At 43.5% G+C, this 26061-nt stretch overlaps 1 protein-coding gene and 1 pseudogene across 4 annotated transcripts in view; both read left to right on the top strand.

Annotated features, from left to right (window-relative positions):
- The first annotated feature begins 15633 nt into the window (after nt 1-15633).
- On the top strand, nt 15634-17344 carry LOC130684264 (NADH dehydrogenase [ubiquinone] 1 alpha subcomplex subunit 3-like; annotated as a pseudogene).
- A 4490-nt stretch (nt 17345-21834) lies between these two features.
- Nucleotides 21835-26061, top strand: part of CDHR3 (cadherin related family member 3) — a 76430-nt gene continuing 72203 nt past the window's right edge. For all 4 annotated transcript variants that reach the window (XM_057504412.1, XM_036892483.2, XM_036892482.2 and 1 more), the window contains exon 1: nt 21835-21982. In XM_057504412.1, the coding sequence (XP_057360395.1) occupies nt 21916-21982 (67 nt within the window). In that variant the 5' untranslated portion in view covers nt 21835-21915. The remainder of the gene's footprint in view (nt 21983-26061) is intronic.

The raw sequence follows: 26061 nt of genomic DNA, 5'->3' as shown, positions 1-26061 counted from the left end.
GGCAGAGGAGGGCCAAGGAACACCAAGTACAGAGTGGCTGATGGACTTAGCTAGCTGTGACTGCAGAAAGCTCAGACGGAGCACCTGAGAACAGTGGGGAACTTTAGGTGGGCAACAATGGGCAGATTTACAGCATGGTGGGCCTGGACGGGGATGAGTTCAGAAAAAGGGTGACCCAGTGTGCAAGTGAAGGCCATGCCAGTGACTCCCTTTGCTTTTCTCTGCTGTATTTAGGACTTCCCTTAATTTCCTTTCCCTATTCTTCACTGAATTTAATGTGCTATACAATATGTAAGTGTTAACTCATTCTTAAATCTTAATTCTATTGCTGTTCCTTTGCCTCTGTCTAGCTTTCTCTTTATATATTTTATAAAGAGAAAATGGATTTTAAAAATTGAGACATTTCCATGGTTCTTACAGTGGGTAAGGGGGCTGTGCTCAGCAGTACCGGCCTGCAGTGGGCCTGATGACCTCTGATCTGGAAGCAGGGGTGGGATGAGGCAGAGGGAGACTGGTTTATCAGCTTAAAGAATTAAGACTCCTGTGGGGCACTAGATGGCAACATTTCTCTAAATCTAAACTCGGCAAAGGCCAGGCCCTGTTGATAGAAGGTCAACCGAAGCTGCTAATCCCAGCACATTCTATGAAGCCTGAATTGGTGTGGATGAGAAGACTGAAGCCAGGATCTGCTGGAAAGGGGGCCCTTTGTAGTTCCTTTCTCAAGGCTTAAGGTCCATAGAAAGGGCTCAGTGATGTTAGCTATTACTACTACCAAGACTACGACATCTACCACATTCACCACCACCACCATCACCACCATCACCGCCGCAGCTGCCATCACCACCACCATCACAACCAATACCACCAACACCTCCACCATCACCACTATCATCACCACAACCACCACTACTAATCCCGTCACACAAACTGCTTTTGTTTTTGCTGCTGCTGAAAATTAAAACTTCATTCAAGCCAATTCTGGGAGGAGAGATCTAGTTAGAGATACATTTCTTTTCTTTTGCAAATAACATGCTACAACTAAATTAGCAAACTGCCGCTTAGTATAGAAACTTAGGATAATCGCTTTAATGAGAAATTATTTGTATTTGACATATCAATTTTTTTGTAGATAAGAAGTTGCTTCTTATCTGCATAAGCAATATTTGAAAACAGAGTGTCTTCTATGTGAACTGAAAATATCCCCCAGAATTTTGTTTGCTTGATCCATTTATTAAGCACACCCTTTCTGCTTAGCAGCTACCCCCACTCCCCAGGCTCTGTCCTTTTAATTGGTAACCCATCACTGCATTTCAGTGTTTCTGTTGAGGCATACCAGCTGACCCATGAAGAGTCAAAACATAGCGCTTACTATGGAAACATTTGCTGAACTTCTCATACAATTAAGCTGGTCAGATGAACTGTCTCTGGGGGACCTGAAATTGAACCTAGATGAACTTATGTGAAAGACCAGAAATCAAAGTGCTCAAGAGGGTGAAAATGGCAAAGGGAGAGGGTTACAAAGCAGAGCTACAGGACCAAAAGTTGATGGCTAGCCACTTGTTTGAAACCACCTTTTTTGTGCCTTAAAGCCCCAGTGTTCCATAGCTCCCATCTGAAAAATGTAGATTTTTTGCATAAGTCCATTCATGTGTTTAATCAACACATAATGATTAACTCCTAACATACACCTAGTATGATTCATCTCTAGAGATAAAGCAGTGAGCAAGTATCTGCCCTAATGATGTTTACATACTGCTGGAGGATAAGCACAAAAACATATAAGCAATCTGCTAAATATTACTCAGGTTTGATAAGTGCCATGAAGAAGAATGGGGTGGGATTTGGAATTAGTGAGAGATAACGGCTTTGGGGATGGGGTGTATGTGTGTGTGTCCATTGGCTGGGAAATGGTACAGCTGTAACACATACCTAAACATGTGGAAGTGGCTTTGGAATTGGGTCAGGGTGATGGTTAGACACATTTGAAGTGTATGATAGAAAATTATTTTGAGTTTGTTTTTTTAAAAGCAAAACTAGCCATATATGTTAACTGGTTTCATGTTGTTTGCATTCATTTCTGTTAATAGATCCTTCCCTTTCCTTTTATGAGACTTGATCCCTAATAAACATTCTGCATCCTGATTCTGTGTCAGCATCTGCTCCCAGAGAGCCTGAGGTGTATAGCCTTGGATTAGGGCACTGTGGCTGCTGAGACACAGCACCAGGCTGGGTGGCCTCAACTACAGATACTTATTGTCTCACAGTTCTGGAGGCTAGAAGTCCAAGATCAAGACATTGGCAGGGTTGGTTCTTCTGAAGCCTGTGAGGACAGGCTCTGTTCTAGGCGTCTCTCCTTGGCTAGTAGATGGTTGTCTTCTCCCTGTGTCTCTTTATATCATCTTCCTTCTTTGTGAGTCTGTGTCAGTGTCCAAAATTCGGTCGGAGACCTCACCAGCAGCACCATTTACTTTCATGTTTGTAGCAACTTCTGTTCAGGATGGTATGTGTGTTCTCTATGACAACAGACACCTTCCCTACAGCTCTTTTCTTTCTGAGCTCTTACCAGCATCTTCTTCAATGTCCATATTTCTACCAACAATCTCTTCAAGGCAATCTAGGCTTTTTCTGTTTTACTCGTTCCCCCTCTTCTGACCAATCTAGTAATATACAATAGCAACAGCAATAAAATATTGATAATCCTCAAGCCAGAGGATTCAGCCCATGCAGATTAAGTAAATGTACTTTACAGCACAATCTCTCACTAAGCACAAAATTGGTTTCTACACTTGTTTACTTATTCCTAACAACCATGCTCACAAAAAGATTGCTCACAAAACTTTTACCAAACATTAGACAAAGTCAGGCCTCTCTTTAAGCATTTTTTTCTTGACAACAGCAACACAGTCATGATAGTTCTGAAGCCAGAGGATTCAGCTAGGTTCAAAGTACCATGCAGATTAAGTTCAAAGCTCATCCATTCTACCCGTCACATGGCAGCTGCAGCCAGGGGACGCATCCAGGACACAAGGACTGTAGAAGCAAATAACCATGATTGTGGGGGGCTACTTTGCTGTTATTCCAGGAATACACAGGAGGCCAGCTTCCAGGCCTTTCCCCAAGGTGCCAGAAGAGCCAACCATCATCGGTCCATGTGTTGAAATGTCCAGGGCCATGTCCATTTTATTCCTAATTGCTGCACACATCCTTGCAATGCTTGTGCAATAAAGTGGTTGCCTTGATCACTCTCAATCACTGGCAACTGGCCACAGGCTGCAAAGAGACACTCTAGGCGCCTCTTGGTGGTTTGCTTATCTGCACAACATGCAGGGCACTCCTGCCGGGATCAGCTGACTTCTTCAAAGGTCAGTGGCAAACCCCACCAACGAACTACAGTCCACATTGTCCCTGTGGGCACCAAATGCTGATGTACCATTGGGCCAAATCAGAGGCAGGCTTTCCTTTTATCCAGTGCACCTGGGCCAATGCATCTGCTTCATTATTCCCTGGGGATGCCAAAAGCAAATGGCCAGTCACATAATATACGGTAGATGTTTGTGCCACACCAATTCATGGCCTTTGGGTCAGTCTCTCACCCATCCGTGATAGGATAGGTGGTTATTACCTTGGTCGGAGCTTTTCCAGCAATGGTCTCCGTAGCCAGCAAGGCGTGGTACACAGCAGCCAGTTGCTTCTCTGTCAAGGTGACCCAGACCCCTGCTCCTTTCCATAGTTGTGACCAGGCTCCAGCTGGCAGCAGAAGCAGCAGCAGTGGCAGAAGCAGTAGCCTTAGGCTCGGGCTACAGGCCAGGTTCAGCACTGCCAGCAGTGGTGGTGGTGCCTCCACAACCACACAAGTGTAGACACATGTTCCTTGGTGCGAGTGCCACTTATCCCCATCATTTCTTGGGGTGGCCCTCCCAAAGGTCACACCATTATAACAGATTTCGGGTTCAGAGGAACCCCACCAACTGTGCCAGTGTAAGTCCAGAAAAAGGAAATCCCAGGGCAAAATACCTCTAAAAACCAAAATCAGTCAAAGGAAGAAATAAAGTTTAAAATCCATTTATTGCTCACAAGCTGCAGTCCTGGGCCGTCTCTCTTTCCTGCTACAGCAGAAGAAAACTGGCCCTCCCCCTCACCTCTCGGTATCCAGATCAGCCCTTCTTGCCCAGGTAATTACCCACTGATATGGAGATGAACTTCTCTCCACCCCTGAGGAAGGATGCAAATGCATTAAAGCCATACTTCTTTCCACCTCTGAACACCTATTGATATGCAGGTGTGCTAAAGCCAGGCGAGATATTCTGGAAATGTTAGTTTTACCCACAGAGCCCTTCTTGGAAGAGAGAAACCGGGCCACACGTCATCATGTCTACCACACTGCTCATGGAGCAGTGAAGAATGGTACACAGCTAAAATGTTTTAGCCAACCCACATATCTTGAATACCTTAATGTCACCAACTAGAGTCCATTTCTAACATGCTTCATACTTATTAACAATGAACTCATTTCAACTATAAAAATCCATTTCTGACATTCGCTGTGCTAATTAACAAAGCCTCAGGTATTCAGTGAGACTTCCCCACAGAAGCGCTTGAGGCGGCTGCTCCTGGAGTGTGGCTTTATGATAAGATACCAGCCGAATACCCTGGAGTGGAATTTTCCATTAGAGCAACTGATAACCCTTAGAGAAAAGCTTAAAGCTTAACTGAACCAGCACACACATAATATGACTGACTCCACTCTGCTGAAGTATTTTAAAGTAAATCACAGACTTTCCAACAATCTTCATTTAGATATGCTTGTCTTTGGGGTCCTTGACACCAACTCTCTCATGTTGTCTGATCACACTGTCAGGGATTATTTATGTGCAAGGAGCAGAAACTACTCAAGCTAGTTCGAGTTTAATGGGGATTAAAAGGATACCAGGATTGGAGAGGCAACCTCCAGACACGGAGGTTGGCAGTGAAGGCTCTTCGGGCCACTCGGAGTGGAACTGGGGTTTTGGGACCTCAAGCTTTCTCTGCCCATCTCATGGAGCCCTGGCATTCTGCTCTGGTCTTGATTCTACATAAGTGCCATCATTTAGCCATCTCCATGTCTCTTAGGTCAATGTTTTGAGAGAGAAAAAAAAAGAAAGAAAATATGACTGGCTGAGTCCCATGGCCCTCTGGGGCGAGGGGTGTGTTATGAGCAGGGTAAATGAGGCTTCTAGGGGCTGCAGGAGGACAAATTCCCCCAGAAGAGGGTGAGGATGGAAAGGTTCCAACCAGCACCTCTGCATGCCCATCCCAAATTTGATTCTGTTCATGAAGAAATGGCTTCTTGTAATCTTTCTCTGAAGCCTCATCTGCTACAAATACCACCTTCTTGGCTGTAACCTAATGAGGTCTGAACTGACCCATCCTCTGCGATGGCCACTTCCACCAACTCAGCCGTGGCTGCCTGTCCCTCACAGAGCACACACTGTCAAAGTCTCTGAGTCAGGTAGCCCAGGACCCTGTTCTGTAGTAGCCTCTCCAAGGAAACTCTGGCCTCTGTCCCAGCGCTGACAGCCAGACCCCAGTATAAGCATCAGCCTAGGGACTCGATTCTTGAAAGCTGTGCTGTCCTCCAGCCTGCGTCCATGGAACTGAGATGGGTCTCAGTGTGTCCTGTGTCCAGCCTGCTGGAGCCACTCACTCTGCCCAGCATGGAGACAGGGTACTTCCTGCCCAGGCCTCAGGCCCCCTCACCCCCTGTGACCTTTCCCCTCACCTCATATCCCTTTAGCAGGGACACGGCCTTTATACCCAGTCAGAGGAAAGGCAGCAAAAGCAGAGACCTCTCAGGCAGAAAGGACCTTGCAATATGAAGACATCAGAAACACTTGAATAGAAAATGCTTCTTGTTCCTTCCCAGACTCCCCATGTTATGGAGTAGGAATAGGGGAGACATGAATAAAAACCTGTTTTCCTGTTTCCCCCTCCCCACTCAAGTTCATATGCCTATAGAACTAACAGACTTCCATGAATAATTAGATAAGTGTTTGCTGGAATATTCTTTCCTGAATGCCTAGGGAGAAGTGTCCAAAATTTAGGGCACTGAACAAAAACTCTTGTTTTCAGTTTTACCTCAATCTAGCTGCCCTGCAAGTATTTTCAAGTGCCAGGCGGCCAGCCTGTGTGGTTAGGCCAGGAGTGTTGCCCATGGCCCAAGAGTCCTCAGTCTGAGGCAGCACAGCCACGGGCCCCTCAAGCCTCAGGCTGCTTTCCCTCGTTGCTCCCAGGCTTGGTCTAGGTGTGTAGGCAACTCCCCATGCCAACTGGGCCATAGATGCCCTCACTTGGAAAGGGTCCCCATGGCTCTGGGATCAGCCATCACCCTGAGGGGTCCCTCCCCAGAGGCACGGGTCTGATGGATTTCCCATCTGCCTTTCCAGCCTCCATTCCCAGGCCTTTGCTTAGGGATCCACCGGGGTTGGGGTTCTTTTATCCCCCCAAAGAAAGCCCACAGGCATTCATTCACATTGTCCCTCTTCCCCAGTCACACTGGGTGGTTCTCTAACAAGTGCTAAGTGGCCCGTTAGGGAGATCCCTGAGCTTAAAAGACCAGAAAGCCTGTCATCTCCTCACCATCCCCAGCTCAGAGCCAGGAGCACCCAGGCCCCAGGAAGCCCTCCCCACCCCAGCTGCTCCATGAGTCACAGTGGGACCCCTTGTATGACAGCAAACAGCACACAAATGAAATAAGCAAAAACCAGACGTAATTTCTGTTGGTTCTCCTACATCCCGCAACCATGTGAACACCGTGCAGGTACTTTTTTTTCTGAGAGAGAACAGGTGGTCAGAGGAGGGCACCATGCTCTTCAGGAGACCGCATGTGCAGTGTGTGCATGGGGGTGATTTGTGGAGTACAATAACCGGGGCCCAGGGGCTGCCAGTGCAGTGAGCTGGAACCCATACTCTGCAGCCCAGCTCCCCAGGTTCGAGCCCCAGCTCTATCACTTCCTGGATTTGCACCCTTGGGCTAATCACTGAACAACTTCTCTGTGCCTTGGTTTCCACATCTAGTACCATGGGGACCACATTAATACAGCTGTCTCATGGTGGTGTTCTGAGGACTAAATAAATTAGTACATGTTAAGCACATAGGACAGTGTCTGGCACACAGGAGACACTGTATAAATGCTGCTCTTACTATTATGGATTGCAGGGACATTATATTTGTGTTTCCATCACTAGAAGCTTGGTTATCACAGTTTACAATATAAACAGGGAGCAAGTCTAATTTATAATTTATTTATAGTGAATACCCAGCTACTTCCAAAAAAGATTTAAAGTGGCTGAACAGTGACAGTAACTAGACATATATTCATCAGTCAGGGTCTTGTTGCAGTTTTTCTGGGAAGGATATTAATTTTTACCTAAGTAGAAGACTGTCTTCTGTTTGTGTTTGTGTGTTCCTGGTGGCGGTGTACTGGAAAGCACCCTGACCCATGAATGGGGGACTTTGATAAACACAATGGGCGGAATGCAGTGCTCAGTAACTCTTTGTGGAATGTCAGGATACCAGTTTTGAGCAGCTACAATGGGCCAGCTACATACGTTGCACGGGTGATTCCTTTGCATCAGCTCAGCAACAGAGAAGACACTGTTATGCCCACTTTGCAGTCAGGGGGTTTATGTGGCCCGGCCAGTCACAAAGCAGGTAAGTGGAGAAGCAAGACTCAAGGCTAAATCCAATGCCAAAGCCACTTGGCTCCCTGCTTTGCCCCCACCTGCCTTCTGATGGAACAAGGTGCTTAGCTTCTCCAGCTTCTCCAGAGGAAAAATTAGAGCTTTTTGGCTCTCACATCTGAATGAGGAAAAATAGGGCCCTTGTCTGGGTATCAAGGGATTCTGCTTGTGGAATTCATATCAAGTTTTGAAATGCAATAGAGGCTGTAAACAATGAGTCTTACCTTAATTAAAATATTCAGTGATTATGTTTGACAAAGAAACGTAAACAGGGCTTTAATTGATTTATATGGTTACCATTGGTAGTTCATTTATTACCATCTTCTCTGTGAGAGCCTCCGTCAGCCATCTAGGGCTGGGTGGCTGTGGAGTCTTGCTCCTGGTTTGAGCTGCCCAGTGTTCCTTTGATGATCCATCCATTTGGTGAGGCTGTGACTCACACTGGACTACCATCATGAACAAAGCAGATGTGGGCCCTGCTTCATGGTGCTCATAGTCTGATGGGCTATAAAAAAATATCCTCATGAAGAAACACACAGCGAAAAGTGTGGTAAAAACCATGTATAAAAGGGATGCAGGATCTTGAGGGAGTGTAATCAGGAGTGGGCTGTTAAGGAAGGTCTTTCCCAGGAGGGACATTAATCAGAGATCTACAAATTGCAACATGGAGGAAAAGGATATTCCAGGCAGAGGAAAACAGTATGTGCAAAGGCCCTGGACCAGGAAGTGCTTGGTATTCTTGGCAGATGAAGAACCAGTGTGGCTGGAAGGAGTGGAAATGCGGTGAGTTGCTTGAAATGAGGTAGTTAACAGGAAATACAGGGAAAATAGAAACATTTTAAACAATATATGTGAATGTAATCATTACAATAGAGTCTGTGGGAATATGCACAGGAAAAATGACCCAGTTTAACAAACAACAAATTATTTACAAGGGAAAAGAAGGTGTGGCAGAACCCATAAATTAAAAGAGTTAAGAAGACCTACCAAGGTCATGGAGAAACCAGAACCCTCAGACCTTGCTGGTGGGATGTCATAAGGTTCTATGCACAGTGTAGCAGTCTTGGAGGGCAGGATGTATATAGTATTCATGGGAATGTCTGCTCCCTGTCTTCACACACATCATTCTCTTGTATCCTTAATGATTTGGGTTGCAGGATGAATTTTTTTCCCAAAAAAAGATATGCTGAAGTTTAACACCCAGTGCCTCAGAATACAACTTTATTAATATTAGCGAGGGATTTTCAGAGAAACAGAATCAATAGGAGATCTATATCTACATCTATACTTATCTGTATCTATACCTATATCTATAAAGAGAGACTGAGTGATTTTCAAGGAGTTGGCTTATGTGATCTTGGAAGCTTGGCAAGTTCAAAATCTGCAAAGAAGGCTGGCAGGCTGGGAACCCAAGGAGGAGCTGCAGATTGAGTCTAAAGGCAGGCTGCTGCCAGAATTTCTTCTTGCCTAGGGGAAGTCAGTCTTTGTTCTGTGAAGGCCTTCGACAGATTGGATGTGCGCCTTGATTAAAGGGCCTTCAGCTATGTCTGTCTCTCCTGTGTGGTGAAGTCTGGTTGTGAATTAGTTTGCACTTCACATTGGATGGAGGAGCCTACTGTGTCCATGAAGCCTCAAGGCCCAAAGTGGCCGCATCTCTGGAGGCATCTTTGCTGCCTGCTCCTCCCAGGAGACCCCTGGTAGCCAGTGTGGTGAGAGCAGTTCTGCTCCCAGTCAAATACATGACAACAATAAAAACCAAACTCTAACAGAAAAAAAATGCAACCTATCCACATATGGAGAGGAATCTGCTTTACTCAAAGCTTGCTGATTTAAAAGTTAATCTCATTTAAAAAATACCTTCACAGAAACATCTAGACTAATGTTTGACCAAATATCTGGGAACTATGGCCTTGTCAAATTGACACATAAAATAAACTATTATGGTGACCTTATTTCCAGATATAATTTGTTAAGTTAAAATGTGGTCCTAGGGCAGGCCCTAATCCAATATGATGGTGTCCTTCTCAAAGCAGAAATTCAGACACAGAGACAGATATGCATAAAGGGGACCACCGCTTGAAGATGAGGGCACAGGGCAGGGTGATGCCAGTAAAATCAGAAGCTGGGAGAGAGGCATGGGGCAGATTCTTTCTCCTAGCCTTCAAGAGGAATCAACCCTGCTGACAGCTTGATCTCAGACTTCAAGCCTCCAGAACTATGAGACAATGAATTTCTGTTGTTTAAGCCCCCCAGTTTGTATACTTTGTCACATAGCCTTAGCTTCCTTTCATCCAACTGACAGATATGGGTGTATTTGCTGGACGTACACAAGAAATAGAGAGCAAAGACACCAGACACCTTGGCTTCAGAAGGCATTATCCTGACATAGAAGAAAAATCTGAAAGGTGTGAGTAGGCAGCACCCATTTATTTGTCCCTGCCTTCTCTCTATCCACATCCTCTCCCATTTCCAAAGCAACAGATAAAACCTTCAACCTGAGTAGAGAAGATAGTTGAAGATGAAATAAGAGACAGAGGGAATGTAGTCAATATTCTAACATCTGTATAGTGACAGATGGTAACTACACTTATGATGAGCATTTTGTAATGTATATAATTGTTGAATCACTATGTTATACACCTGAAATCAATATACTATTGTATATCAACTATACTTCAATTTTTAAAAATTAAAAAATTTTAAAAAGAAGGAGTAAGAGAGTTAGATGCAGTGAGGAAGTTGTGTATCCTCAAGTCCCCCTAGCCAACTCTCAGATGTGTGTCTGTTGGAAGTACACAAGGAACCCCTTTTAAATTTGAAGATATGAGACTGGAGAGGACATGTGCCCTGTTCAACCCTTGTATCAAGTCCTGGGAGACTGTATCTTACTCCATTGCTGTGTATCAATTGTAAGGTAGAATTGGCAGCATGATACACATAGCCAGAAGCTATCCTGAGTGTCATGTCTTCCTAAAGGGGTGGAGATGACTATCTGAAAATATCCACATTAAGATAAACTTTTGTGAATTTAAATATTTTGATTGCACAGAGTATACTAAAATTTTTTTAAAAGGTAGAAAGTTCTAATAAGTCCTCAAAGTTAAGCAAACAAAATTGAACAATATAACTCTAAATTTTTGTCTTGTAGGAACACATATTATTGTTTATATGTTTTGAAAAATAAGATTTGTTTTACTTGGAGATCGGTTTTTTATTGAGACATGCCTACAATTATGATGAAATAATAACAATTATTTTTGTAAGCTATTTATGAATTGTGATTGTTATTTTAAAGTTCTGTTTCATATACAATAAATCAGGTTATCTGGAGTCTTGATTTATAGGAACTTCTTTCCAATCTATATATGCCTATGGTTTTGAAAATGTAACAAAAAATCTTGAATAATAATACCATACTCTATTCAATGAATATATTTTACACTTGACAGTAAACTATTTGCACTTTCAAAATAGTTATTAACTTGTTATGCTTTCAATACCAAGAAGTTATAATAGGCTTTCAAGAATAGCTAGTCTTGTAGTCTCACAGCAAAATTAGAATTTTGTAATTGTAGGACATTGAAGTAAAATTGAAACTTTGAAAACTTCCAAAAATTAAAGACCCATTTCTCAAAAAACAAAAATCAAAGCAACATCAGTCTAACAATAAACTACTCATGGATTGGAATAGATGGCAAAAGATAGAGAGAAAATATCTTCTAGGACTAGAGGAAAAGAAACTCTCAACCTAGACTTACATAACCAGCTAAATGATTATTTACAAGTGATTCCAGACAGACAAAGTATTATTACCTACTGACTCTGGCTGCTAGAACCACTGAAGAATCAAGTAAGAAAAAAATGAATCCAGAAAAATGAATCTAGATGCAAAAAACAGAGATGTACAAAGAAAGAAGAAGTAAGAAGTAAAGAAATCTGCAAAATATTTTGGGAAAGAAAAATACTGATAATATCGATGGTTTATAAAAACCTTTTCTTGTATTTAAAACAAGGAGAAACAATCTAAATAACATGTAAAACAGAAAATGGGAGAGTGGCTTTCAGTGGGAAATTAAAAACTAGCTAGGGTCTTTGATTTGAGTGGGGGAAGACAGAAATAATAATGATCTTAACATTTTTCACAAAAAGATAAAGTACATATTATATTAAAATAGAATGTATATCCATGTTAGTTGAGAGGTATGGGGAGGAAAATGAGAACTATGACAGAAAAAGTGAAAAAAATAAAGAAAAATCTTGATTAATAATAAAAAGAAAGCAAGATTAGAAATGAGATTAAATTTATCATTAATCACAGTAAATGTAAATGGAATTATTTGTTAGAAGAAGGGGCCTTTTAGGCTGAATTTTAAAAAACAAAGTATAACCTATTAATCAAGAATCATGTGTAAAAATTTACACAGAAAGTGGAGAATAAAGAGATAATAAAAGACATACCCGGAAAGTACACATTAAAGCATATTTTGTTTCCTGCCCTCAATAGCAGGACAGATTTGTACTGGATGCTTATATCAGAGGCTCCAAGATTATTTGTTAGCTCCTCCAGGGCTTTTTCAGTCATGCACTTCCACTATTAGCACAGAACCTTACGCATAGTAGGCATTCAATAAGTGCTTACAGAGGGGCTGATAGGAAAATTTGGAAGAATATTTGAAATGATCTAGTCTCCCCATTTAATATTACATGTAAGGTGATTATGGGACAGGGAGTAGGTGTATTTATGTAAAATAGGTTGCATTCATTCCAAGTACGCAACTTGATGAGTTTTGACAACTGTATGTGCCCATGAAACCAGTACAAGATACAGAACATTTCCACTGCCCCCAGGTGAGTGATCGCGCCCCTTTGCAGTTTACCCTTCTCTCCACCTCCAGCCCTGTGCAACCATGGATCTGCCTTTTGACCTTATGCATTGGTTTGCATTTTTAGAATTTTATATGAATGGAATCAAACAGTACATACCCTTTTGTGTCTGGTTTCTTTTCTTGAGCATGATTTTGAGATTCATCCACGTTGTTGAATGTATCAGCAGTTTCTTCCTTTTTATTTTGCTGAGCAGTATTCCATTTTATGGATGGACCACAGTTTGTTTATCCATTTGCCAGTTAACGAACATTCGGGTTGTTTTTACTTTGGAGTTGTTATGAACAAAGCTGCTATGAGCATTTATGTACAAGTCTTTGTGTGACATATTTTCTCTTTTCCTTTGGGTAAATACTTAGAAATGGGATGGCTGTATTGTATAGTAGGGTTTTTTTCTTTAACAACTTTTGTGAGATATAATTCACATGCCATACAATTCATCCATTTAAAGTGTACAATTCAATGGCTCTTACTATATTCACAGAGGTGTGCAACCATCACCCCAGTCAATTTTAGAACATTTTCACCATCTCAAAAAGAAGCCCTTCTACTGTTGTTCTTATATCCCTTTGCCCCTACACTCCTGGCCTGAAGCAAACAGGTGTACTTGCCATTGCTAAAGATTTCCCTCTTTTGGATTTTCATATGAATGGATCATATAACATATGGTTTTTTGTGACTGGTTTGTTTCACTTGCCATAATGTTTTCATTGGTTCATTCATGTTATAGCATGTATTTCATTCTTTTATCATTAAGACTTTTATTGAAAAGCAGATTTAGGTTTACAGCAAAATTGAGAGGAAGATACAGAGATTTTCCATATACCCCTTGCAACCATGCATGAATAGCTCCCCCCCATTATCAACATTCCCCACCAGAGGGTATATTTGTTACAGCTGATGAACTTACATTGATACATCATTATCACCAAAATCCATAGTTTACTAGGATTCACTCTTAGTGTTTTTAATGGCTGAAAAATATTCTTTTATAGGTAAACAGTAGTCCCACCTTATCCACAGGTCATATGTTCCAAGACCCTCAGCAGATGCCTGAAACTGCAGATGGTATCGAATGCTATATACATTGTTTTTTTTTCTTATACATACATACCCATGATAAAGTTTAATTTATAAATTAGGCACACTAAGAGATTACCAACAGTAACTAATAATAAAATAGAGCAATTATAACAACATTCTGTAATAAAAGGTATGTGAATGTGGTCTTTCACTCTCTCAAAATATCTCACAGTTCTGTATTCACCTTTGTGGCGATGTGAGATGTTCCAATGCGTATGTGATGGGATGAGGGGAGGAGGATGACATGGGCATTATGACGTAATATTAGGCTACAGTTGACCTTTTGATGTTATGTCAGAAGAAAAGCCATCTGAAACCCTGGAAAGTAAGACCTTAGATGGGACACTACTGTGTCCCACCTTTTTTATCCGCTCATCAGTTGACGAACATTTGGGTAGTAGGTTTATTTTTAGGAAACTGTGGAACTGTTTTCCAAACTGGTGTGCCATTTTATATTGCCACCGACAGTGCGTGAGGATTCCAGTTGCTCCACACTGTTGCCAGCACTTATACTATTGTTAGCCATTCCTGACATTGTGAATAGTCTCATAGCCAGAATGGCTAACTGAGGGCTGTGGGTGTGAATCGGCCCGCCTTGTCCAGGCTCATTCTGGTGCTGTCGCCTGAGGGCAGGTGAGTGCCCTAAGGACACAGCTTCCTGCTGATGAAGAGGCAGAGAGGGCAGGAGAGTACTGAGCACTTGAGCGTGCAGGGTCAGACTCCCTTTTGGTGCCCCCAGGGGAATCAGTGACGCTGGTGACACAGTTCTCCATCTATTCGGCCGATGCTTTGTGTAGCATGGGATTGCTATGTACAGAGCTGACATGCCCAGAACATCTAGTCACCCACATCTGTGCAAATGAGGGGAGGGAGGCTGGGAAAAGCAAATCATTGCTGGATTCTTTCACACAGGGGGAAAATGCCAACTCTTTCTTGAATGGCTTGTTCTGGGAAACGCAAACTGAAAAGAGATACTGTTTTTGGCCAAAAATAAAATGCCTGATACCATTCTGTCAGTAAGGGTTTGGGGTCTCTCCTACACTCTCCCATGGTATTAGCAGGAGCATAAATTGGAACAACGTTTTGAGGGAATATTTTGGCAACATCTATCAGAAAGTTAAATGCATACTTTCTTTGACTCAGCAGCTCCATTTTTAGGAATTTAATCTACAGACACACTCTTACAGGTGTGCGGTTGTGTATGTTCAAGGATATTTGTTGCAGCATTCTTTGTAATAGAAAAAAGCCTGGAAACAAAGCAAACATCCATCAGAAGGGAATGGCTAAATAATACCTGGCACGTGCATACCACAGACTGCTGTGCAGCTATTAAGAAGAATTAGGCTGCTCTGCATGCACCTATAGGTTAGAATTTCCAAGATACATTAAGACAAAAAGAAACTAGATAAAGTACGGACAACACAGTACGCCTCCATTTGTTCTAAAGAAAAGACTATGTAGATGGGTGTATGTAGACACACAGGCCATCTCTAGAAGGATCACAAGACTCTGACGATAATGATTGTTTCTAGGGAAGAGGGGTGGCAGGAAGATTTACTTTTCATTGATTATTTTTTTGAACACTTGGAATTCTGTATTGCGTGCATAAAAAATCCCCCAAAATAAATTTTCTTAAAAGTTGATCTCCTTCTGGGATAAGTCAGCTGACAGAATGCCATGAATGAGTCATGCGATGTCATAGCTCTACATTGTTTATGCCCTTTGCCTAGAATGGCCTTTACCCCTCATTTGTCCAGCTCACTCCTGCCCTTGGAAACCTTTTCCAGAAGCTCCACTCCCAGTCTGCATTTGATTCCATTCCCCTGAACCCATCATCCTCCACAGCCCTGGCGTACCTCCAGCTTAGTCCTTGGCCCCCAGTTGCAGTGGTGGGCATACAGTATCTGACACATAGTGGGCTTTTCCAGGAGTGATGGTTGACTGGATGGAGGGGAGGAATGGTGCTTTCAGAGCATTGGTTCCCCATGGGCAAGAGTTTTTGTCTATTTGACTCTGTGTTGCAACCTTAGTATGCACAACAGTGCTTGGCACACAGTAAGCATTCTATATTTGAATACATGAATGCTGCTTAGGGGGGAAAGAAGGAGAAGTGAGCAGTTGGAATAATGATATTTGGACAAGGTGGCAAAGAGGTTTGGTAGGAGGAGGGCTACAACTTGGCTCAGGGACTCCAGGAAGGCCAACAAAGGACACTGGAGAAGAAGCCGGCTTCAAAGCCAAGTCAGATATTTACCCACAGGAATGATCTGCTGCCAAGACCACAATGGCAGCCAGATTTACTGCCTTCTTCAAGAATGCCTGGGCCAAGGAGCAAGGCCTGGTCATGTCCTTCACCATTTGGGCCTGGCCATAATTCAATTCTGCCCCAACTTAGCCCCTGCACTATGCACGCCATCAAGATCAACCAGGCCATGCCCTACAACTACCCAGTGCCCCTCAAGGTGATGGAAACGTGCCCCACATGCCAGCCACCCCCAGGACTCTCAGGACCCAAGCTTGGAGTGGCTTATAAAACTGTGAGCACTTCTATTTGCAGTGAGGAGACCCCCCTCCATTGGGGCCCCCATTAAAAAATGTGAAAACCAACCCCAGAAAATGAAAGAATGATCTGGCAGAGTTACTAAATCACCCAGAAATTACAGTCTTAGGTATTTATCAAAGAGAAATGAAAACATATGTCCCTGTAAAAACTTGTACAGGAATGTCCATAGCAGCGTTATTTATAATAGCCAAAAAGTAGGAAAAAACTGAAATGTCCATCACTGATAAATAGGCAAATTAAATGTGGGATATCCATACAATGAAATAATATTATTTGGCAATAAAAATAAATAAAGTACTGATTCATGCTACAACATGGATGAACCTTGAAAACATTATGTTGAGTGAAAGAAGCCAGTCACAAAGGCCATATATTGCATGATTCATTTTATACAACTTGTCCAGAATTGGGAACTCTATAGAGACAGAAAGTAGATTAGTGGTTGCCAGGGGCTATGGGAGGGAGTTGGAGAACATGGGGAGTGACCATCAACGGGTGTGGGCTGATGAAAATCAATGTCTCAAATCGATTATGGCAATGGAAGCACAGCTGTGAATATACTAAAAAACCACTGGACTGCACACTTTAAGTGGGTGCATTGTACAGTGTGTGAATTATATGTTACTATAGCTGTTATAAAAAATAATAATGATCTGGATGAGTTCCCTGGAGCTGTGGGCCCAGGCCATGACCAGCACCTTAGGCCTCCCGAATTCTGGAGTCAGGTAAGGCCGAGCCTCAGGGATGTCATGCTCATTCACTCCTCCACACCTGAAGCCAAGGTAGGGTCCCTGCCAGTGGATCCTGAAGGCTGAAGGCAGGATATGGCACCCCAAAGACAACTGTGGTTCAGGATATGCCACCCCAGGATATGTGGCTTTGGCTCATTGATTATTTTGAGCAAATGCATGAGAGGCTTTCTCTGAACTCTCTCATCTGTCTAAAGACAGATCCTCCAAAAGGAACTCAGTTATCCTAAGTCCCCTGCCATAAGGGTCATCAGCCAGGGAGGACTGACTCTTTTCACAGGAGAAGGGACAACAAACACCCTGACATGCTTGGTTACCAACTACCATACCTCCCATCCCTTCTCCTAAGAGCTCGTTCATCATTCTGAAAAATCATTTTCTCTCCCCTAAGATCATACACATCCCCCTTCCCTTCCCTACTCAGAGGTATTTAAGCCTGAATTCTAAGCCACCTTGGGGAGTTACTCATTTTTCCCTGGGCATCCCCCAGGTATACATGAGGTATACACATTAATAAACTGTTTCTCTCTTGTTAATCTGTCTTTTATTACAGGGGTCAGCCAAGAACTCAGAAGTATAGAGGGAAATTATGCTTCCTCTCATGCAAGGCTTTGTCTTCAGAGAAGCCCTCCCATGGTGTTCAGGGCCAGGGGGGAGTGAGTGTTCCCAGAGGTTCTGGAAGGGAGGAAGGTGGTGGTGCTTTATTTCCTGTCCCACAAGAGCTGAGGGGACCTCATGGATGGAGATCGGGGGATGGAAAGAATGGCACAGAACAAGGGACTATAAAGTAAATATAATAACTGCACTATTGGGGGACGCTAACTCTGCATGGAGTGGTTACATGTGAAGCAATGGGATACAATGTGTTATAGAAGCTTCTCTGGCCTGGAAAAGCTTGCCAAGGCTGGCTGGAGAGATGTGTGGGAGAACTGTGGGAACGTGATGCTGAAGAGGGGTGTCTGATAGTAAGCGGCCCGCAGAGCAGACACAGGAGAGGGCTCGAGTCCGCTTCTGCAAGCTTCATGCTATCAACATGGTCACCTTTGCTGTGAGAGAGGGCCTGGCCCTGAGCACCCACTTCCTAAGGGGGGGGCCTTTGGGGCAGGGGTGCTCGAATGGTGGAGTCTGGGTGTCCTGTCCTGGGGTGTGGATCCTGGAAGGCCAGAGTTCTAGTACTGGATGGATGGGAACCCCAGGCAGAGCTTCCCCACAGACAGAAAGATGCTGAGGCTCACACCCCGGTGCCTGTGGAACTGAGGGAAGAGCTGGGCACTGGTGTGCTCACTGCAGCGTCTTCTGCTGCTCACCTCAGGCCCGTAATGTCTCAAGTACACTATAGACTGTTCAGGGGCTGCAAACAACCCATCCTTAGGAAAGTGTGCATGTTCTAAGTCAATGAATCTTTGGAATCAATTCCTTTGCTAGCAGATTAGACACTGGGATCCCAGGAAAATCATTTTAAATATTTAAATACTGGAACCACTCCTGGGCCAGAAGCCATGTGGGAGAAGGCTCCCCAGGTCTTCCAGCTGAAGCTGGAGGGGTGACTGCCCCAAGGGCTGCAGCCCTGCCTTCAAGCCACCTGCTTCATCCTGGCAGGCCAAGACCCAGTGAACCAGGAGGACTCAGCCTGTGGGACCGAGAGGGCGAGGGGCCTCAGGGGCCCGGGCAGCCTCTGTGTCATTCCGGCCCAGCTGGCCCCTTGGTGCCAGGACCGCGTGCTTTGAGAAGGAGACGGGAACTGACAAGTGGACAACAGAATGGTAGAAATAACTTCAGGGCTGGAAACCAAAGCGGTAATTACAGGAAGAAAAGCCCACAACAAATCCCCAAATATGAGCCCTAGGATCTGGGACCAGGGAGGGGCAGGAAAGAGAGGCTCCCCCTAGCCCGGTGACACAGGGCAGCATGAATAACACTGTGCAGTCAGGCTAAAAATTAAACAGATGTGAGTCCTTTAATTCAAAGGCTTAATTATTCTGACGTTTTCCGTAACTTAATCTGAGCCATCACTTCAACTTTAATTACGCATAATGAAATGGATTATTTACAGTAACTAATATGACAGGAAAACCAGAGAAGTGAGAATTGGTAACTTGGCAACTGTTTATTCATCTTCTTTCAGCGCATCTTACTGACTACCTACTGTGTTTCAGCCTTGGCCATGGTCCTAGGGATGTGCTATCGGGAAAAAAATAGTACCACTAAGCACATACCATGGGCCAGTTTCACTTCATTATCTCGTGTTCTGCCTACAATAATAGTACACCACTGGTTGGTATTATTCCCCGTGATTCATAGGAGTGGATCTGAGAGTCTGAGAGGTTATGTAATTTCCCTAAGGTCACAGAGCAAAACCTAGGTTTTTTGCTATCTGCCTATTTTAGACAGAAACCTACAGACTAACATCTTACTTCCTGTTTTAAAGAGCAAAAGCAACTTCTCCTAAGGGAAAGGTTGCTTGTTATTTTAGTGGGAAAGTGAGTGATCAAAATTGTCCTTTTGGGAAATTAGCCTGAGTTTCCTATAGGAGGACTTGGATGCTGGTGAGACAGTCCAGGCCAGAGGTCAGGCCCTTAAGCCAGAGTAACAGCAGTAAAGCTGGAAAAAGAGGCCTCAGGCAGCCCTGTGGTGGCGGGGCAGAGCCCAAGGAAGGTCTGGATGCACTGGCGGGAAGGAAGACAGTCTTGCCACCCCAGGTTTGGGAGGTGGGAGACAGGGAGGCCCAGCTGGGCCACTGACCAGCCACTGGACCTGAGGCAAGTCACTCAGCCTCTCTGAGCCTTAGTTTTCTTGTGTCCAGAAGGGACTCTAACCAGTGCATTTAGCCGTCTCAGTTCAGGGACAGACAAACTGAATTGGTTTGTTTTCCTCCCAGTTACAGTTTTCAACTTGCCTCTGCTAAGTCTCCCTTTACAGCCCACTTCCAGGCCACTCTCCATTATTCACAGCCCGCCCAGGTTTTCATAGCTTCTGTATCAAACGTAGCTTAAATCTCCCTTTCTGCTGCCCCCATCCCCAGGCTGGTGCAGGAGGAGCTGGGACTCTTGAGAGTCGGAGCCTGGGCCCTGGGTGTGGTCTGGCTCTGCGAGGCCTCCTCCCCTCTGACCGGGAGGAAGGACGTGGAGGAGGAGGGGAAAGGCATGAGGGTGGGTGGCTAGCTGGCCATCCCCACTGTCTCTCTCCACTGGTCATGGTACTGATGCCGCGGTTCTTGTTCACACAGTCAAAGAATGAACTTGGCAAACACTCAAGGTAGGAGAGCAAGTGAGAGGCTTTTATTTAGAGAGAAAGTGAGAGGACAGAGCTCCTGGCTCAGGACAGGAGGGGACAAGAGAGCCCTGGGGTGGTGCATTGTCTAGGGGATTTATAGGCGGTTGAGAGACAAAGGGCTAGAGATGTACACCAGCTAAGTGGTCCCAAAATGTTTACCTTTGAAGAGACATTAAGTTTCTTATTAGTCTTCATGGTTATTTACAAGAAATTTACTGCTCTGATTTCCTCCCAGGATAGCAGCTTCCTGGTCCTGGAGCATATCACTGCTTTGCCCCCAAGGTGGGCTGAATTATTGTCTGTTTGTTAAAGAGTATGTTAAGAAAATTACTTTTTAACAAATTGGGTTTTAAAATGCAATGTTGTTTTCAAAGTGGAATCCTTCCTGTTTGTTTTGTTAAAAGATTCCTGTTTGTGCTTGTTAAAGTGCCCGGGTAGCAAATCACTTGAGTAGGGCTGGAGGAAGAAAAGCAGCACCTGGATAAAGTTAGAAAAATAATCTGGGCCCCCCAGCAGGCCAAAGCAAATCCCACAATGGATTATTTTGCATTGTTTTCTCCGGAGGCCCTCAGCCTACTCTGTCTAAACCCGTGGTCCCTGTCTCAGTACTGCCCTGGCTCATACTGACTAAAAGGCTAGTGGTGACATCCACAGAGCCAAAGCTGGTTCACTTGTGGGCCCACCTGGTCTGCAGAGCACCTGTGGAGTCCCTCTCCACCCCTCCTCTGGTCTGCCTCATGTCCCCAATGGGGAGGATCTGGCTCGATGTCCCCACCCCATTCCTGCCACCAGTCTTGTGCTGCTGGGCTCCCCTCACCTGGCGGCAGTGCTCGGGTATGAGGAGCAGGAGAGAGGGGCCGATTCTGGTTTCCTTGCACTGTATCCACTGTGATTATTACTGTAGCTCATTGAGGGGACAGGCTGCTCTGCTACCAGCTTCCCTCTGCGCAACCATTACTCCTGCTTTGGGTGGAGGTCACAAGCCCCCAGGCATTGCACTCAGCAGGCCTTGTAGACTGGCACCACGCGGGGCAGTGCCTGGCCCTGAGGAATGGGCCTCATGCACCCCCAGGCAGTAGCCTCACTACTCCCATAACCTTCCCCACAGACCTTTCTGAGGGCTAGAGAGGTTGTGGTGCTGGCTGAGTTACAGGGCAATGTCTAGTGCAGCCAGCCCGCCTTGAGAAGTCTGCTCCCAACGCTGAGGCCTCCTCATCAATTCAGGGCAGCAGACATCCCCACTTCCCTGCCCCTGCTCCCAAGAATGACTGGATGACTGATTGCAGGGCTCCTGGGGGCCTCATGGATGTCTACACTTCCACCCACCTTTACCATCATCTGGGTGTCTCTGCTCTGTCTTTGCTCCTTTGATTTTTCTTTGGGGGTCTCTCTGAGCACACGGCAGGTGTGGGCTTTGAAGATGGACTCTGAGCTGACTGGGGCTGGTTGGCTGGCTTCTTGGAAACCATGCAGTCACAGAAGCAGGTGAGCAAAGAACAAACTGTCCTGTGGTGTTTAGAGTCTCCCTTAGTAACCATCTAAGTTTTTGTTTAATTTCTTGCATAGCAACAAAACTAGGAGGGGAAGGTGAATGGCATCTGGAATGAACTTCGACTGTAAAGTGGGATTCAGCTCCTGGAAAATATGCTAGAGGCATGCACAAAGCTCATGCAGGAAGTCGTCCTCCTGGTTCTCCTGGGGGCCATGTCAGGTAGGAACACCATTCTGCCACCTTGCTCAGCCTTCTCAGTGTGTGCGATGTATTGTGTGATGACGTCCCACAGGAAGAAATTGCCTCCGGGAGGCCTGTTCAGAGGTGGACTTATCTGCTGTGATGGATGCGATGAAGCAGCAATGGGAGCCCTGGAGGCTGAGGTAGGGGTATTCTGGAGAAGAGGGGTGCCCACCGAGGTGACAGTCTAGTCTGTTTGTACAGACTTCACATCCTATCTTCATTAACCAGCGTGTGCTAGAAGTCTTCCCAAGGTCTAAGGTCTGGGAAATGATTTCCACTACAGAGACTTGCATGTATGTCGGGTCTTTGTGGAGATTCTGGCCTTTCTCTGGAGCTTCAAGGGGCAAGCTGAGGTTGGCAAATTTCCTATGGGAAACCTGAGGTACCAAGAGGCTCTGGTCTTAGTCTTGAGCAAAAGAAATGCTTCTGATAGAAGAGCCAAAGGTTCAACCTAGTGTTTCCTGCACTATCTCATTCTTATTAAGAGCTTTGAAAATCTTGGGTGATCTTTGTAATGTGTCAGCTTGGATTATGGAGTTGAGCTTTTTTAAAAAAATTTTTTATTAAGGTATTATTGATATACACTCTTACAAAGTATCACATGACAAAACAATATGGTTACTACATTTACCCAAATTATCAAGTCCCCACCCATACCCCATTGCAGTCACTGACAGTCAGTGTAGTAAGATGCCACAGATTCACTATTTGCCTTCTCTGTGCTACACTGTTTTCCCCATAACCCCGCACACTATGTGTACTAAACATAATACCCCTCAAACCCCTTCTCCCTCCCTCCCCACCCACCTTCCCCTTTGGTAACCACTACTCCTTTCTTGGAGTCCGTGAGTCTGCTGCTGTTTTGTTCCTTCAGTTTTGCTTCATTGTTATACTCCACAAATAAGGGAAATCATTTGGTACTTGTCTTTCTCCATCTAGCTTATTTCACTGAACATAATATCCTCCAGCTCCATCCATCTTGTTGCAAATGGTAGGATTTGTTTCTTTCTTATGGCTGAGTAGTATTCCATTGTGTATAAGTACCACATCTTTATCCACTCATCTACTGATGGACACTTAGGTTGCTTCCATATCTTGGCTATTGTAAATAGTGCTGCAATAAACATAGGGGTACATATGTCTTTTTGAATCTGAGAAGTTGTATTCTTTGGGTAAATTCCAAGGAGTGAAATTCCCAGGTCAAATGGTATATCTATTTTTAGTTTTTTGAGGAACCTCCATATTGCTTTCCACAATGGTTGAACTACCTTACATTCCCACCAGCAATGTAGGAGGGTTCCCCTTTCTCTGCATCCTTGCCAGCATTTGTTGTTCTTAGTCTTTTCGATGCTGGCCATCCTAACCAGTGTGAGGTGATATCTCATTGTGGTTTTAATTTGCATTTCCCTGATGATTAGCGATGTGGAGCATCTTTTCATGTGCCTGTTGGCCATCTGAATTTCTTCTTTGGACAAGTGTCTGCTCAGCTACTCTGCCCATTTTTAAATTGGATTGCTTGTTTTTTGTTTGTTGAGGTGCATGAGCTCTTTGTCTCTTTTGGATGTCAACCCCTTATCGGATATATCATTTATGAATATATTCTCCCATACTGTAGGATGCCTTTTTGTTCTGTTGATGGTGTCTTTTGCTGTACAGAAGCTTTTTAGTTTGATGTAGTTTCATGTGTTCATTTTTGCTTTTGTTTCCCTTGTTCAAGGAGATGCATTCAGGAAGAAGTTGCTCATGTTGATATTCAGGAGATTTTTGCCTATGTTGTCTTCTAAGAGTTTCATGGTTTCATGACTTACATTCAGGTCTTTGATCCATTTTGAGTCTACTTTTGTGTATGGGGTTAAAAAATAATCCAGTTTCAATCACTTGCATGAAGCTGTACAGTTTTGCCAACACCAGTGGTTGAAGAGACTGTCATTTCCCCATTTTATCTCCATCACTCCTTTATCGTATATTAATTGACCATGTATGGTTGGGTTTATATCTGGACTCTCTAGTCTGTTCCATTGGTCTATTTTTCTATTCTTGTGCCAGTTCTAAATTGTCTTGATTACTGTGGCTTTGTAGAAGACCTTGAAGTTGGGGAGCATAATTCCCCCAGCTTTATTCTTCCTTCTCAGGATTGCTTTGGCTATTCGGGGTCTTTTGTGGTTCCATATGAATTTTAGAACTATTTGCTCTAGTTCATTGAAAAATGCTGTTGGTATTTTGATAGGAATTGCATTGAATCTGTAGATTGCTTTAGGCAGGTTGGCCATTTTAACAATATTAATTCTTCCTATCCATGAGCACAGGATGTGTTTCCATTTATTGGTATCTTCTTTAATTTCTCTCATGATTGCCTTGTAGTTTTCAAAGTATAGACCTTTCACTTTCTTGGTTAGGTTTATTCCTAGGTATTTTATTCTTTTTGATGCAATTGTGAATGGAATTGTTTTTCTGATTTCTCCCTTTGCTAGTTCATTGTTAGTGAATAGGAATGCAACAGATTTCTGTGTATTAATTTTGTATCCTGCAACTTTGCTGAATTCAAATATTATATTTAATAGTTTTGGAGTGGATTCTTTGGGGTTTTTTATGTACAATATCATGTCATCTGCAAACAGGGATAGTTTACTTCTTCCTTACCAATCTGGATGCCCTTTATTTCTTTGTGTTGTCTAATTGCTGTGGTGAGGACCTCCAGTACTATGTTGAACAAAAGTGGGGAAAGTGGGCATCTTTGTCTTTTTGCCAATCTTAAAGGAAAGGCTTTCAGCTTCTCACTGTTAAGTATGTTGTTGGCTGTGGGTTTGTCATAAATGGCCTTTATTATGTTGATGTGCTTACCCTCTATACTCATTTTGTTGAGAGTTTTTATCATGAGTGGATGTTGAATTTTGTCAAATGCTTTTTGGCATCTATGGAGATGATGATGTCATTTTTGTCCTTCTTTTTGTTGGTGTGATGGATAATGTTGATGGATTTTCTAATATTGTACCATCTTTGCATTCACTGGAATAAATCCTACTTGATCACGGTGGATGATTTTTTTGATATATTTTTGAATTCACTTTTCTAATATTTTGTTGATACACATCTTGGTAAAATTCAGTGGTGAAGCCATCTGGTCCAGGTGTTTTGTTCTTAGGTAGTTTTTTGACTACCAATTCAATTTCATTGCTGGTAATGGGTCTGTTCAGATTTTCTGTTTCTTTCTGGGTTAGCCTTGGAAGGTTGTATTTTTCTAAAAAGTCCATTTCTCCTAGGTTACTCAGTGTGTTAGCATATAATTTTTCATAGTATTCTCTAATAATTCTTTGTATTTTTGTGGTGTCCATAGTGATTTTTCCTTTCTCATTTCTGATTCTGTTTATGTGTGTAGACTCTCTTTTTTTCTTGATAAGTCTGGCTAGGGGGGTTATCTATTTTGTTAATTTTCTTGAAGAACCAGCTCTTGCTTTCATTGATTCTTTCTATTGTTTTATTCTTCTTGATTTTATTTATTTCTGCTCTAATCTTTATTATGTCCCTTGTTCTACTGACTTTGGGCCTCATTTATTCTTCTTTTACTAGTTTCGTTAATTGTGAGTTTAGATTGTTCATATGGGATTGTTCTGCTTTTCTGAGGTAGGCCTGTATTACAATATACTTCCCTCCTAGCACAGCCTTTGCTGCGTCCCACAGATTTTGCAGTGTTGAATTATTGTTGTCATTTGTCTCCATATATTGCTTAATCTCTGTTTTTATTTGGTCACTGGTCTGTTGGTTATTTAGGAGCATGTTGTGAAGCCTTGATGTGTTTGTGGGATTTTTCATTTTCTTTGCATAATTGATTTCTAGTTTCATATCTTTGTGGTCTGAGAAGCTGGTTGGTACAATTTCAAACTTTTGAATTTACCAAGGCTCTTTTTGTCGTCTAGTATATGATCTATTCTTGAAAATATTTCATGTGTGCTTGAAAAGAATGTGTATCCTGCTGCTTTTGGGTGTAGAGTTCTGTGGATGTCTGTTACGTCCATCTGTTCTAATATGTTGTTCAGTGCTTCTGCCTCCTTACTTAT

Source organism: Manis pentadactyla, chromosome 7, assembly GCF_030020395.1.
Source record: "Manis pentadactyla isolate mManPen7 chromosome 7, mManPen7.hap1, whole genome shotgun sequence".
Classification (NCBI taxonomy): Eukaryota; Metazoa; Chordata; class Mammalia; order Pholidota; family Manidae; genus Manis; species Manis pentadactyla.
The sequence above is the reverse complement of the archived record's forward strand: the minus strand, read 5'-3'. Positions and strand labels throughout refer to the sequence as shown.